The sequence below is a fragment of the Convolutriloba macropyga genome, chromosome 2 (assembly GCF_964194025.1).
Source record: "Convolutriloba macropyga chromosome 2, txConMacr16.3, whole genome shotgun sequence".
In the NCBI taxonomy this organism is placed as follows: Eukaryota; Metazoa; Xenacoelomorpha; order Acoela; family Convolutidae; genus Convolutriloba; species Convolutriloba macropyga.
In genome coordinates this window covers 35,023,242-35,039,668 of record NC_134469.1, presented here as the reverse complement: position 1 = coordinate 35,039,668, position 16,427 = coordinate 35,023,242, and the positions used below count along the sequence as shown (strand labels likewise).

Genomic DNA, 16,427 nt, shown 5'->3' with positions numbered 1-16,427 from the left:
TGGACTCATCAAAGAGATTGCTTATCAAAGGTTCAAATACGGAAGTTCTTGCTGCTACATTTCTTTACAATCTACAGCAAACCACTTGTAAACTATCTTTTGAACAATTCAGTATATTAGCACTTCTCGATATTGGTTCACATTTGACTTGTAACACATACGCCAAAAAGTTTCTAAATTTATCATCTGAAGAGAAGCTGCAATTTTTGGAATATGAGTCAGACAAGGAAGTTGCTTCAAAATACCGCAGAAAAAAAGCAAAAGCTTCTGACAAGGACGAGGGAAGCTTTGAAGAAGCAGAAGAAGAAATCAAACCAACCAGCCTCTGGGAAAATTACTTCCTACCAAGTTAAACAGTTAGACAAGTTGTACACTAAAGGCAGTGCTGCATTTGGTAGTATTGCTAATTTAAAGAAGGCTAGTGGCTATACCAGAGGTAAAATTGTTCGCTATCTTCAGTCGAAAGCCCCCTACACGAAATACCGACAATTCAGGAAAAGTTTCCCCCGACTGAAAGCTGTTGCATTCAGAATAAACCAAATCTGGTCGGTTGATGTTGCGTATATGGATAAAGTTGCCCAACACAACAATGGCGTAAAATATTTATTAGTGGCTGTGGATGTTTTATCGCGTTACTTACGAGTTCAACCAATGAAGGCCTTATATGCAAAAGATGCTGTTGAAGCCTTCAAAAAAATGATCAAGAAGAAACAGCCGGAGAAAGTATGGACAGACAAGGGATCAGAATTTAAAGGAGAATTCAAAAAGTTTTGTGAGAAGAAAGGAATTCATTTATATACAACAGAAACCGAAACCAAGTCGGCATTTGCAGAGGAACATTCGATCGCTTAAAAACATTATTTACAAATATTTGGAGGAAAAATGGACTTGGACGTATATTAAAGATTTGCCCCAGTTTGTAAATACAATAAACAGTCGTGTTAACCGGGTTACCCAATTAGCACCTAATAAAGTGTTCAAAAAACATGAACCATTTTTAATATCACTAGCAATCGACACAAAAAAGTACAAACCAAAATACAAAGAAGGAGACCTTGTTCGGATTGCATAGCTTGACGAAAAATTCAGAAAAGGCTATAAACAAAATTACACAAACGAAGTTTTTACGATATTCAAAATTGCTACTGTGAGTCCACCAACGTACAATCTTATAGATGCAGACAACGTTATAATTCACGGTAAATTTTATGAACCGGAATTAGTCCAAGTAAACGTGTTAGACGAATAAAATGAATGCCGCTAAGGAATTCACAATCGAATTAATATCCAACGCATCAATGGAAATTTTCAGTGAAAACACAATGGCAAATTTTCGTAACCAGTTAGCTCAACCACTTATGTTGGAAGGAGAATGGCAAGTAGCTTTATCTTCAATATCCTTCCCATCAAACATTAACAACGTCAATTCAAACCTGTTGGTCGTTTATGTAAACTCGGGAGCCGAACTCGATGCCTCAAATAATCGAAGTGGACACCTTAGAAAAATTCGCAAAGGCATTTACACTAGTTTGGATCAACTCATGGATGAACTTAGGCGAATTGCTCATTTGAAACAGTTTGATTTTACTTTTGACAAAATTACTCATAAACTGGTTTTGCAATTCGGAGCAAATGAGGGTTTATCATTTGAAAACGAAGAAGTTCCAAGTATTCTCGGCTTCAAGGGTATAAAAGACAACTCGCATGATGGATACATTCATTGGATACAAAGCAGACACAACTCTCAACAGACACCAGAGTGATTTCCCAGTCGATATAACCTGTGGCTCACAATTAATATTTGTCTACATAGACATCATAGATTATCAGAATATAGGTGACGTGAGAGCTCCTGTAATTAAAATCATTGAGTCTGAAAGACGTTTGAGAACATCGTTAGCATTAACATCGTTACACCCATCCATCACAAGTCATTTACAATTCTGGATTACAAGCCCATACTTTCTAACAATATTCAAAACATTAAAGTGGAGTTGAGGAACGAAGCCGGAAAACTCATTCCATTTACTGGAACAGGAAAAGTGATAGTAAGCTTAAAAATTCAAAAAATCAAGTGACATGGAACCTTACTACAGCGACCAAGTATCACAGTCAATGCCACATTTCTCCGGTCCTTATCGTCAAAGAAGTAGTGGCTTTGGAGCCCTCGCTGCAGGTATTGGAAGGGTTGCTCTACCATTGGCAAGAAAGTTTATATGGCCCGCTGCCAAAAGAATTGGTCGAGAGCTTTTAGTGCAGGGTGCACCTGAGTTGGTAGAAGTAGCAACGAAACGAAAGTCGGCAAAGCAGGCGTTGAAAAGCACGGTTGTAAAAACAGCCCGCAAACAAATTGGTGGTTCTCTCCATTCACGCATAACACGAGGCCGGCAAGCTATTAGACGTCGAAGACAACACTTTGCTAAACCTCGACAGTACAAAAAACGTTCCACTAAAAAAATCATTTCTCGAAAACCAAAGCCAAGAAGGAGTCGACTGGATTTTTTCTCTCGAGTCAGGAATGCGAACTAATATTGTAATACCTTCCGAAGCCACTCACAGCTCATTAGACTTATTTGAAAAACCGCCTTTGCTTGTTACCTTTGATCAATCATTTGAACAAAAAACTGGGATCGTCACTTGAATTTGAAGTGGTAGGTGATCGCAACAATTTCATAGATTTGCAAAAAATTTATTTGGAAATCAAATGCCGAATACAAAATGTCGATGGAACTGATTTACGATATGACGCAGGTGATCCCGCTAATACTGATGCCGCATTTTTGTGAATAATGTCCTTCATTCCCTATTTGCTGACTGCACTGTTTCTGCAAATAGAATAAAAATCACTTCTGCCAATGGACACTATGCTCACAAAAGTTTCATAGAAACAGAATTCTCTCACAGGACAGATGCAAAGAAGACTTGGTTAAAGTGTCAAGGTTATGAGTATGAAGCAAACCCTAGCGCAATTGCTAATGCATTAAAAGATGCAAGAAAGCAGGCTGCGAGAGAATCAGCTCAAATTACTCTTTATGGAAAAATAGCTGTTGATTTTTTCTCGTGCGAAAAACAATTAGTAAGCGGAGTTACCCTGAGAATTTCTTTCCGAAGGTCACAAGATGATTTTGCCACTATAAGTGAAGCAGCTGGCAAAAACTACAAAGTAATAATTGACGAAGCCAATCTTTTTGTTAGAAAGATGACTGTATCAGACAACGTAGTCGGAGCCATTGAGAAAACACTTTTGAGAACACCTGCAATATATCGATACAATGAAGTGATAACAAAAACTTTTCTGGCAACAACGGGGCAGCAAAGTTGGAAGCACGAAGATATTTTTACAAAAGAACCCATAAGACGACTTATAATTGCATTGTGTGCTGGTGATGCTTTCATTGGAACTAACACAGTAAATCCCTTCAACTATCGAAAATTTGGGCTGCGTGAGATTACAGTGTTCCGAAACGGTTTCGCTACAGCCGGTACACCATTGTCAACAATTGGCAACAAGCGTTTGTACTACAATTCAATGAGCGCATAGCCTATGTAGAAAACGGTCATGGAATACCATTGAGTGAATTTTCAAACCATTTTATAATGGTTTTCGACCTGACTAGTACGCAAGAAGCCACACATGATTTTATTCATCCTGAACTAACAAATTCGTCTATATCGGTTGAGCTAAAATTTGATACAGCTTTAACAAACAACGTTGAAGTTTTCTTCCTCGGTGAAAAATCATCTACGGTGTATATTGACTCTGCAAGAAACGTATCCAAAAATATTCTGCCTATGAACGCATACTAATGGACGAAGAACAAATTTATATTCAAGTTCAAAAGTGCAAGCATCTCAATTACAAATTTCGAGGTGTTTATGCCGCTGACAATTATCCATTAAATTTACCTGTTAACAGTTTTATAATTGTAAACGCATCACGAGCTGATTCTTTTGGAACGCATTGGGTGATGCTTGCCAAACGCTACGCATACCCCGTACTATACTTTGCAGATCCGTTAGCACTACCTCTGACTGCCTACAAAGATATTTTCTCCCGTTTACAGCAATGTACTGATTTGCATATGATGATGGATGTTATGGAGCACAGAAGAGATATTCAATCCCCCCTGCAATCAGCAGACTCACAACTGTGGGTTTATTTTGCATCTATATTGCGCACTAATTTTATAGCAGTAAATTTCCTTTTGTACCAGATGTAAATGAATTGCAATTGCTAGCATTTGTAAAACATATGGAGTAAAATTGAATTAAATTTTTCTATGAGAGCTTAAGTTTAGACACTAGAATTTTTACAGAACTGGAAGTTCATTAAATAGTCTGAAGTCTCACGTACAAAACTCCCTTGTCCACTCAAAAGAATATCCATAATCTGATAGAGAGAAGATGAATGTTCACCATGCATTATTTGACAAAATCGTTTTATAGTTACATCGAGGATAGTAGAAGCATCTTTGTTAGAAGTTGTAGTAATGGTTGAGAGTTTTTTCACAGGATTGGGCAAAGGAAGTTGTTTTTTAGTTTTGTTGGTTGAAACATGATTAAACTTTGATAAATACTCCACAGCGACATGTAAGCGAGAAACAATAGCACCACGAGTAACAAAGTTTTTCTCAGTAGGCAAAATAAGAAATTTGAAACAGGTCACGAGACAAGGTATCGGCACAGAAGCATACGGAGAAAAAACATTTTTATCTTCTAAACTTGTATCCTCAAAAATAAGATGCCAATGGCTGGAACCAAAGGAACAACCATCAATAACGGTCGAAGATGAATGATAACCGTACGCATAATTTTCTATTCCAGAATCTTGTAGTTTTGGTTCTGTGTCGCAAATAGTGTATTTGAATCGTTTTTGAAACTTTTTGAAGTATTCGGGACTGTTTTCGTACATAGCTTCAACCATAGTAAGAGAGTATACAGAGTGAACAAATGATGATTTACCTCTATGAATTAGTGGGTTTTAGTTGAGAACACCGTGTAAAAAAAAATTTCAAGGTCGTTCAAGATGAAAATTCATTAAATTTTTCGTTATTTTAATTGCTTGTAAACAAATTCTGTCTAGACATTAAGTAAACAAATCAAGGCTGTCTGGTTTTTCCGAAGCTCCGCAAACAAATCAAAGCTGTCTCATTTTCCCGAAGTTCTACGATCTTAAACCTGTGGTAAACTTTGGTTGTTTTCATTGCTTGTGAACAAATTCTGTCTAGACATTAAGTAAACAAATCAGGGTTGTCGAAGTTGTGTACACGATTAATGGCTGTCGCAATTTCCCGAAGTTTTGCAAACTTTGCTTTGATTGGTTGACGACTCGAAATAAAAACTATTTTTAGTAACAAAGAAATTTCAACTTCATTGTTCGCATGTAGTCATGAACACACCTTGAATTTCTGCAGAACTTGAGAGACATTTGTTTATTCATATTTTACGGCTCAGTTGACAATTCCTTACAAAAATAAACATCTCTTTGCTCATTCCATAGTTAACTTACCCAGTTATAACGAAATGCCTGCAAAAGATCGAAACCTACCCGTTAACTGTGAAAAATGTGGAAAAGCTATTGCAAAATACAATATTGCTCGCCACCGGAAGACATGTATGATGGGCACGCTTTACTGTAAGAAAAGGAATTGTAATTTTGCTACAAAAAATTCTGCAGAGTTGTCATACCATATTGCGAAGGCTCACGGAGCAAAAGTTCGTAATACACTGAACAAGTGTGTTGTCTGTCAGAAACAGTTCCCAAGTTTCTACTCACTTCAATTTCATCGCAGAAAAGCTAGCATAAAAATTGGGTCCTCAAGCACAATCCGTGTTCGTGAGATTATGGAGAAAGTTGATAACGATAGCGAGTCATTGAAAGAAGAACTAGCAGCGTGTCAGCATTTACTTGACGATATGCATTCTGAGCATGGCAGACAGGAAGTTTTCAACTTCAGTTTATCGAATTTGGACACCAAAAAGATCAATGAAAAACTCGATCAAGTTTTTGCAAACCTGAAATGTGCAGCAAAAGTTAACCTCGCATTGGGGTTTATTTTGCAAAATGTAGAGACAAACGAATACCGATATTATTATCCGCATGAAAATAACTTACTCCTGCATTGAGCTTTCCGGCTAAGCAATAAAAACGATTTATTGAACCTGCAGAACGAAATTGAGAAACTTGACTTGATTGAAACATGTACAAAAGAACGTCAAAACTCAAAATGGCGATTCACAGTAATTACAAATGTTACCGTTTTTGTAGCGCTTCTTACGAATATACCTATGGGTTGTACTGATTCTCCTCTTCCAGAGTCATTGTTAAGGAATCCTGAAGTAAATTGTCTCGTTTCAAATGGACACAATGAACCATATAACGATAATTTGTGTTTATTCCGTGCAATTGCTATTCATTTATTTGGATCAGATGTTGAACCAAATGCAACAAAAATTTTTCACAGTTTTGTTACTGCAAGTGGTTGCGACCCTGAAAGTTTCACAGGAGTTTCCTTTGATCAAATTCCAATAATTGAAGAACTAATCAAACAAAACATTTTCATCTATGATTTTGACATTGAAGACGGTGAAATTATTGGTGAACTTGTTCGACGCAGCGTTGAACGATATGACGAAAACATTAAACTGCTTCGATACAACAACCATATATGTTATGTTAATGATATCAACAAATTCTTCAAGAAGTTTCGTTTTCCCAGCTGTGATGTCTTTTTCAACCATTCAGGTCATTTCATGCGTCACTTGAAAACTTGTAAAGAACGAGCGAAAAATGTCTATCCGCGAGGTGTTTATTCTTTGCGGGAAACACTATTTGAGAAGCTTGACAACTTCTCAATCGCGTATCCAGAAGATTATACCCTCTTCAATAATTTAGCCGTTTTCGACTTCGAAGCAATATGTTGTCATTCAGTGGATATCAGTAACACAGCTACAACATCGTGGATTGGTACTCATGTACCTGTATCGGTATCAATTTCTTCAAATCTGTTAAAAGAACCAATTTTCTTATGCGAAAAGGATCCCAATCGTCTCATATCGTTTGTAGCGCAACTTGAAACCTTATCAGCAAAAAACAAATCGGACTTGAGACCCAAGTTCTTGGAGGTGGAAGCTGAGATCGAAACCAGGTTGAGTGATATTTCTTCTAGACTGGAGATTATTTCCGAAAGTCAGTTGGAAAATAGTATCAAAGCAGAAGATAGTAATGCTTCTAAAAATTTTTTACGATACCAACAAAAGCAGCTCCTTGATCTCCAGTGTCATTTCAATAATTATGTTCACACTCTACCAGTTTTTGGATTCAACAGTGGAAAGTATGATCTGAATTTGATCAAAAGCTATCTCATTCCTCATCTCCTTAACGACAAAGCTATTACACCTACGGTAATCAAGAAGACAAATCAGTTCATCTCCTTCAAATTTGGGGATATTCAATTTCTGGATATTGTAAATTTTCTCGGTGAAGCAACAACTCTGGACTCCTTTCTGAAAGCATATCAATCGAAAGAAACAAAAGGTTATTTCCCATATGAATGGTTTGATTGGCCATCGAAACTTGACTGTAGCCATCTTCCACCTTACGATTCCTTCTTCAGCAAACTGAAAAACTTGAATCCACTGGAAAAACATTTCACTCAGTTCGAAAAGTTGATTCAATCTGGAAAAGAGCAGTCGGTAGTTCTCCGGGAAATGGGACTGAAAGAAAAGCCTAGAACTGGAATAGAAAACTATGCTCTCCTAGAAGATTTGTGGAAGATGGAGAAAATGAAAACTTTTCGAGATTTCCTTCGTTGGTATAATAACAAAGATGTTGTACCAACGTTGAAGGCAATGGTGAAAATGATGGAGTTTTATCATGGTCAGAAAGTTGACATGTTAAAGCTCGGGTGCACGCTACCCAATTTAGCAAATATCTCTTCATAAATCGATGGATAGAAAGTTTTACCCTTTCATCGAAGCTGACAAGGACTTGCATGAGAAAATACGAAGTGAAATGACTGGTGGTCCATCAATTGTGTTTACGAGGAAAGCTGTTGTAGACGAAACATTCATCCGGAGGTCAAACAATGTCTGTAAAACAATAGTTGGAATAGATGCTAGCCAATTATATCCTTTCTCCATGTGTCAAGCGATGCCAACTGGACTCTACACTAGATGGGAGTTTGATACCAATCTTCAAAAGTTCAAAGCTCGTCAAAACAAAATCAGGAAGTTTAAGAACATGGTAATGTCTTTCTATCAAGCAAACAGACCCGAATGTACTATTGAAAGTATCTATACAACTGGAAAACAGAAAATTGATTCCTTTAGTGTGGATGGCTTTTGTGGTCATTGTCAAACAATTTTTGAAGCTCTCGGATGCTACTACCACTTCTGTCCCTGTAGAGAAACTCAACCAATTCTTGATAAAGACGAATTTGAAAATGGTATCCGGAAGCGTGAGTCTGATATCTTACGAAGACTTCATCTGGAAAAGAAAGGATATAAAATTGTTGAGATGAGAGAATGTGAATGGTGTAATCAGGTTCAGAAGAGCTCTATTTTGAAAGATCAAGTTCGAAAAAATTTTCCCTACAAGTTACCTTTGAGCATTGAGACGCTGTTGACGCGGATACACGAAGATAAATTATTCGGATATGTTCAATGCGATTTTGAAGTTCCCGAGGAGCTTCGTGAACGATTTGCAAACTTTCCTCCACTTTTCAAAAACTGTGATGTTGGAAGAGAGAATATTGGTAAATTCATGCTGGAATATGCTGAAAAAACGCGTTATTGTTAAAACGACAGCGAATGTTGATTTCGAGTTACAATTTAAACAATGGAATAGTCATAACGCCATTATTAAAGTTTTATTTGAAGCTGGGTCTACGCTGTACCAAAATCCACAGATTCGTTGAGTATACCCCGCAAAAATGTTTCAACGGTTTCGTACAATCTGTCGTTGATGCAAGACGAGAAGGTGATGAAAATCCGGACTCTAGCGTTGTTGCTGAAACTATGAAATTACTTGGAAATAGCTCTTATGGTTATCAGATCATGGATCGAAGCCGACATACGCAAACACTTCATCTCAGCGATGAAAATACTCACAAAGCTATCAATAACCGTCATTTCAGGAGATTGAACAATGTCGGGAGAGGTATATATGAGGTTGAGCTAGTGAAGAGTACTGTTGAACATCGTGAGCCGATAATTGTGGGATTTTTCATCTTGCAGTACGCAAAATTGAGAATGTTGGAGCTTTACTATAACTTTTTTGACAAGTTCTGTGATGTTCAGAAATTTGAAGAGCTTGAAATGGACACCGATTCCTTGTATCTGGCGCTGGCTCATGAAAATCTATATGACTGCATTCGACACGAAATGAGAAGCATTTTGAACGAGATAAGAAGAGATGACTATACAGAAACTTTTCGCGCTGACAGTACGTGCAATTTTTTTCCAAGAACTTGCTGTCATGAACATGTGAAGCATGACAAGCGTGAACCTGGTTTATTCAAGGAGGAGTTTCGGTGTACCGAAAAGCTATGTTTATGCAGCAAGACATATTGCTGTTATAATTCATTAACGAACAAAACTAAGTTCAGCAGCAAAGGACTCAACAAGAATGTTCTGGAAGAAAACAGTAATGGACCGTTACAGCAGTACAGAAGAATCCTGGATGATGCAGTAAATGTATCCTCAACTAACAGAGGGTTCAAAACCGTAAATCATCAGGTTTTCACCTATGAACAGATTAAAAGGGGACTTTCATATTTCTACCCGAAACGAATTGTGGATAGAGATGGAATTCACACAAAACCTTTACTGATCTAAACTGACAAACTATTTAATTCCAGAACTTTTAATCTATCTAAATCGATCTCTTTTGAACACTTGATAAGATTGTGATATTAATTTGTCAACCTAGTAAGTGTATTGTATAATTAGTCCCAGTCGTTGTTTTCGTTGAAACTAACAGATAGAAATAACAGCAAATTTTCAGCATAATTTTAGTCTTCTTTTCGGAGTTGAGCTAGCATAGTTCTTTCTAAGCAGATTCCTCAATTTCTTGGGAGACCTCGGTGTAAACCCTAGATAATGAATAAGCTTCTTTGTTATTCAACACTTTCCCGCTGATAAACAGTAACCGTAACCTGGAACATTCTCGGAATTCTTAACATTTTGCTCTAGCAATCTGATTGGACAAGCATCTTTCCCGTTTCCTTTTTAGCATTATTTTCTGGCTAGATGCACGAAATTTCTTTTTAAGGAAATCAATTATAAACTATGATCTTGCCGAACCTTTAGAAGTCTGCTCTGATTCATTTTACTTCTCGTTGCCCCAGAGTTCAGATTGCCTAATTTGATTTTCTTTTAGCAAAAGGAATCATCCTATCGATATGATATTTTCCTCTTTTCATGTGCTGCTAGGGACCCAAAATTTATATTGACGTCATTAATTGTAAGTACGAGGAAATTGAAGTTCTTGAACTAGTTAAACCAAAAATCTTAATGCCTATTAATATCTATATTAGGGCGTTTTTATACCATTTTCCTATCCCACCATAACCAGATATGATACACAATAATAACCACAGTTGAAAACCTTAACATGTTATAACAAGATTCGATGACTCATCAGCGACTAGAAGACTGGTTGTCTTTATCAGTCATATTACGTGTGCCAAGTACTACTCCAGTTACTTGTAACCTATTAGCTATCTTCGTACATTGGTATAATATAACAATGTAGAATATCAATCAGATAATTTACTCAACGCTATGAAATAGTTAAGAAATAATCTCTATTTATGTTCGCCTACAGTTAGATAACAAATGTCAATATTACAAGTATCGATGATTCATTAGCAAATTGGTAATATGTAATTAATCCTGATACATGTAAAATCGATTACCTATCTTTATACATTATTGTCAAAAATCCAATCTTAATACATGTAAAATCTATTACATATCTTTATACGTTGTTCCAATAACTCTAATGTTAATACATGTAAAATCTATTACCTATCTTTATACATTACTGTCAAAAATCAAATCTTAATACACGCAAAATCTATAACCTATCTTTATACGTTGTTCCAATAACTCTAATGTTAATACTTGTAAAATCTATTACCTATCTTTATACATTGTCTCACTAATTCAAAGATGACCTAAATAAGTTACAATTGCTATAACCAATCTTAATACATGTGGGTCGTCACCCCCCCGGGCAGCTCGGTCCCTCTATATACTACTGACGTACAATTCAAAGAATTTTCATTGACTAAACAAAAAATTAGACCTAGAACGGACTGGGTGAATAGGGAAAACCATTTCTAAAAAAAAACAGAAATAAAAAAAAAATCAATGTCAAAAAGCCACTAGCGAGAACAAAAACCAATAGCGAGAAATTTCAATCTGATTCTTAAAAAAACCAGGCCTAGAATGAAGTATGAATGGATTGGGAAAACCATTTAGAAAAAAAATCCGATCAAAAAAATCGAAAAAACAGTAAAAATCAAAGTGAAATTGCCGCATGTGAACAAAAAACCACTAGCGAGAAAGCGAATTTTTGTTCAAACACCATTTTCTCACTCTACTTTAAAATTAGAGCGAAACAATATCACGCCGCAAAACCACTCGCTTTTTCGCCCCATTTCCTGTTTCGGCGCAACCAAAATCACTACTCAAAAAAACAGTAAAAGACAGACCAAAAAAATTCGTCTTTTCATTAAAGGCTATGTTATATTTTGCTTAAAAATCTGTATAGGTTTTTGCTGCCTTTATTAGCTGCTCTCAAATAACCTGTTTCGGCGCAACCAAAATCACTACTCCAATTTGACTTCAAAAATCATGAAAATGTGTGAACAGATCTTAAAAAAAGACAGCGCCCCAATACAATTCAAATTCTTTGAATTGTAAAAAAAACCAAGAGAAGGCCAATAATAGCCCCAGCTATCGCTGTGCGGCTATTAAACAAACAAATAATGACGAAAGTAGATGAATCAAACTAACAGCCTCCCTTTAGATGGTAGGCAAAAATATGCGACAAAAATTTTAAAACAGCTTGGCGCTTAAGAGTTTATTTTCGTTAGTTATAGTAATTGAAAGAGGAAGGATTGATAAATTCTGTTCGTGACACTGAAAATTCCAACAATCCCAGCTTAATTTTGTAACCAAGCTCAGTTAAACAACGGTCAAAACCCCGAATTGGCAGTCTGCTTCAATATGAGAGAAGATGAAGTAACCTAAACTCTATGAATTATTACATGTCATTTATGTTGAAAAAAACACACCTTGCTCCATTCGTAGATTACTGATTAGAGAGAGAAAGACTTAATTCTCAAGAGATATCCAACATTGAAGTACTTAAAAACCTCACATTATTCTTTTGTACAAAAAAAGTTATTGACACAATTTTGAAAGTTCTACGGGAGTTGCATTGACAGCATATATAAAACGAGCAAGAATTATCCGGGCAAACCGATTCAAGCTTACGGATTAGATACCGACAAATGACAGATATCGACGGAGACTTTTAGAAGTCTATGACTCCATGTCTTTGCAGGAAATTAGCTGGAATAATCAATTTAAAAAAGCTGTTATTACAAGTACAAAAATGACCGACCCAACAAAATCCGTTTCAGGATACTTGGCGAGGACGAAGCGAAGCACATTTCCCAAAGTGTGGTCCTCTTCGTTTATCGTGAAAGTGACATTTTCTTCACTCACTGTTCCGGTAGATTCATCCCTGCATGGCGTCTCCTGTATCTTGGGCAGCGACTCTTCTTGTAATAGCTCACCTCCGCCTGACATTAGTGAAGGCTAATTTTGAAACTTATCTGAAATTATAGATACTTACAAAATCTGAAGCGACAGAAAAACTGGAATAATGGATTTTAAGTATGAAGACAGCAAGGATTTTTTTCAAATAAATGAATAAAGACTGTTACACAAAAACAGCAAGTTAAATATCTAGGAGTGATCATTGACTCCAAGTTAAATCATCAGTAGCACGTTAAAATAAAATTAGTTGTTAAAAAGCTAAGTAAATTATATAACTAAACGTACGAACGTTATCGCTATAACTAGCATCATCAGATAAAATGCAAATGAAAGTTATTGTATTTACAATTAAAATGATTTCAATTCAAATAATAAAAGAGTACAATAACAGGTTCCCGGAATATTGTTTATCGGTTAAACAAAAATTTGAATTTTCGTTTTCAATTCGTTTCTAATTTTTTATTCAAGATCGTTGCATTAAGATTTTTGAAGTTCATGGTGACATTCTGCCGTTCAGGTAATATTTGGGAACATTTCAGTGTTTTGATTCGCTAAAATGTAATTTTCCAAATGAGCAACATGACAACTGTTGACTCGTATTTCAATGTCAACACCTGGCAACGGTACTCATTGCGTGGGTTCAGAACTGGCTTAATTTGTTTAGCTTCGAGTCATAAGTTTTTAAGATTTAAAAAAAGGATTGTCAATTTAAAACTTTCTTACGAACGTTTTCGAACTCTGAGTTCGATTCAAGGAAATTTAAAACGAATTTTTTCATATCTACAAAATATTTACATCTGAGTAAAAATACATTTTCGATTTGATCTAGCAGATGCATATCGACATGTTTTTTATGAAAAACCTACATATAGTGCTTTAAACTTACTTTGGTTTTGTTCAATTGTAAAGTTGAAAGTTTCGTTTCTTAACGTGTCTTTCAAGTTGGATTTTCATATCCAAACTAAGCTTTCAGTGGCAATTCTCGTGTTCGGTATTCGTCGCGCGTGTTGATGGCTGGTTTCAATGTTCTTATATAGAGCGCCCCTAGTGTCATTAACTTAGATTGGTTGCTGAATTGGTCTAATATCTTCCACTGGAAAGCTGTTTTATCACCGTTGCAATCGATTGCATGTACTCCCATAGGTGAGTCCGCCATGACATGCTCTGCAACCATTGTGGTAATATGTCGGCATGTCTGCCCTACATAATTGGGTTTGCACCCATTACAAGTGAAGTCATAAACCATGTGGGATTTGTGATCAAAGCAAGACTCGAGGAGAGATAAACAGCTCTTAAGTTTCCGAGTGTTGAAAATCTTCTGTACAGGATGAATTTTGTTCAATTTCTTTACAAATTCATTAGAGATGTTGCCTCTGTACTGTAACACAAATTGTTGTTTCTCAGTATTTTCTTGTTGTTTTACGGCTACACCCGAGTTATATCTATGTTTTTTTCTTTGTTCCTTCATTCGCAGCTTGTTGATTGTATCCTTGACGATATTCCCTACCCAATGCCTAGGATATTGATTACGTTCCCAAATTTCTTCATTTTTTGTCAATGCTTCATGGAACGCTTCCAATTGCTGGTGGCTCGGAACAGGCGGTGTATTGTTCCCTTGATTAGGCTTTTCTTATATTGTAGGGGTGCACAGCTATGATAGTTCATAATTGTTCCAGTATCTGATGGTTTATGATACCATGTGCAAAAAATGTTCACTTCCGGTTGTACGGTAATTGACAAGTCTAGAAATGGCAAGCTGTTTTTATCATCTCTTGTTTGTAATGTAAATTGGAGATTTGGATTGAGGTCATTAACGGCCTCTAACAGCTCTTTTGTGTCACCTCTAACTATTCTCACAATATTGTCGACATATCTTAGAAAAACTTAGTTTCAGACGAATGGTTAATGTCAGTCTGATCATTTTCACAACAGAATGAGCACATTCAGAACTGGTTTTCCATGCTATCATATTCTGTGTTACTGATTTGCTAAAATTTTTCGTGGAACCATCTATTGCAAATTTCACACTCAACACCCCTGGAACGTGCTATCAGACGGTGTTCGCAATTGCGACCAGTGCTAGATTGTGTGTTGGTGTTATATTTAGGTGTCTGTAATTTCAGTTGTGGCTCCCACGATTTCATCCAAAGGTTCGCCAAAATCACGCCAAGGACGCACCCATTGCCAACCCGTTTTTCTGACAGTACCAACTTTCATTGCGTTTGAAATGGACGTTGGTGACGGCTAATTCAAGCAGACGTTTCACTGTTGTCCTAGGTATGTCTGGTTTATCGTCCCTAACATAAAGCGATCGCAGGGCAATGTTAATGACTTCCTTTACGGGAACGTTGGTGTATAAACTTTTTACATCTAATCATAGGATTTGTTCGTCTTTTTCAAGTTTTATTTGCTCCAGATTCTTTCGTGTTGTTTTCTATGTTTGCTCCTTTAATCTTTTGGAAAAAAGGTGTTAGAAACTTGTTAAGTTTATGGTAGCAAGTTCCCGGGATACAGACAACAGGTCTCAGAGGGGTTTCTTTTTTGTGTACTTGAGCTAATCCATACAACCTTGCCGGTTGCGCTCCAGTGGACCTTAAAGCTTCGTAAACCTTAACCGGCATCTTCCCTTTTTCCTCATATCCAAAAGTTTTTTGTTTAGTTCTTTTTGATTTTTCATTACGATAATATCACAACTCTTTTCAAGTTTTCTGAACTGTTCACAATCTAACACTTTTTCCAATTGTTCTGCGTACGTGCTCTTTTTCATAACACAAAAACCTACACCCTTATCAAAAGGAACAGCACTCAGGGCGTTGTCACGCAGATGTTTATACACTTTCTACGGGTGTTTCTCTGATGTTTTTTGAGTACCATTTTGCTGCCGCTTCAATTTCGAAAAGTTTTTCACCTGGTACATTGTTCTCACGCAGATTTCGTATCAAAATTTTTATATCCGCCAAGAAATACAACTCTTTAAACTTGTCCCTTATTGGATGCTTTGGACAAAAAGAGAGCAAGTCCCTGTCGAATCCCGGCAAAATGATATTATCTAGAACCGCTACAGTCATCTCATTATATGCTCTTTGCGGCTTGTCTTGCATTTCGGAAAGTTTGGAAAGATTTCCCTGCAGTCTTTGTTCAGAATTAACTGCATGGTTGCGAACTCGGTTGCGCAAAACAAAAATCACGGAGGGCAATAGGTGGATGAGTAGGCCATGAGTTTTTGTGGCACATTGAGAAAGAAACTCGATAAATAAATACCAACTGAAATGCAGAAAGATCAGTTGTATTTTGAATCCGAAGTTTTTGCAGGGCGACGGTTCAGTAATATACAGAACTATCTGATTGCAATAGGAAAGAGTCCTTCTATACCACCCATTGTAAACTATACAAACCCGAGCACTAGAACCGAACAACACAAAGCAGAACTTTTTAACTCATTCCTCCAAAACGTGTAGAGTAACAAAATCATTACAAACCAGCAGTATTGAGGATAAACTTAACTCTCTGCTTATAACAGAAAACTGATATAACAAACATATCAAGTGAACTACAACTCAACAAGTCAGATGGACCCAATGACATTCGTAACAAAATTTTTATATTCTGCTCAGCAACTTTGAGCAAGTCAC

General features: G+C 36.5%; 1 protein-coding gene across 2 annotated transcripts in view; it reads right to left on the bottom strand.

Moving 5' to 3' along the window:
* Positions 1-16,427, bottom strand: part of LOC142358624 (DNA-directed RNA polymerases I and III subunit RPAC2-like) — a 72,708-nt gene that overhangs the window by 9,765 nt on the left and 46,516 nt on the right. For both annotated transcript variants that reach the window (XM_075410078.1, XM_075410077.1), the window contains exon 2: positions 12,638-12,853. In XM_075410078.1, the coding sequence (XP_075266193.1) occupies positions 12,638-12,825 (188 nt within the window). In that variant the 5' untranslated portion in view covers positions 12,826-12,853. The remainder of the gene's footprint in view (positions 1-12,637; positions 12,854-16,427) is intronic.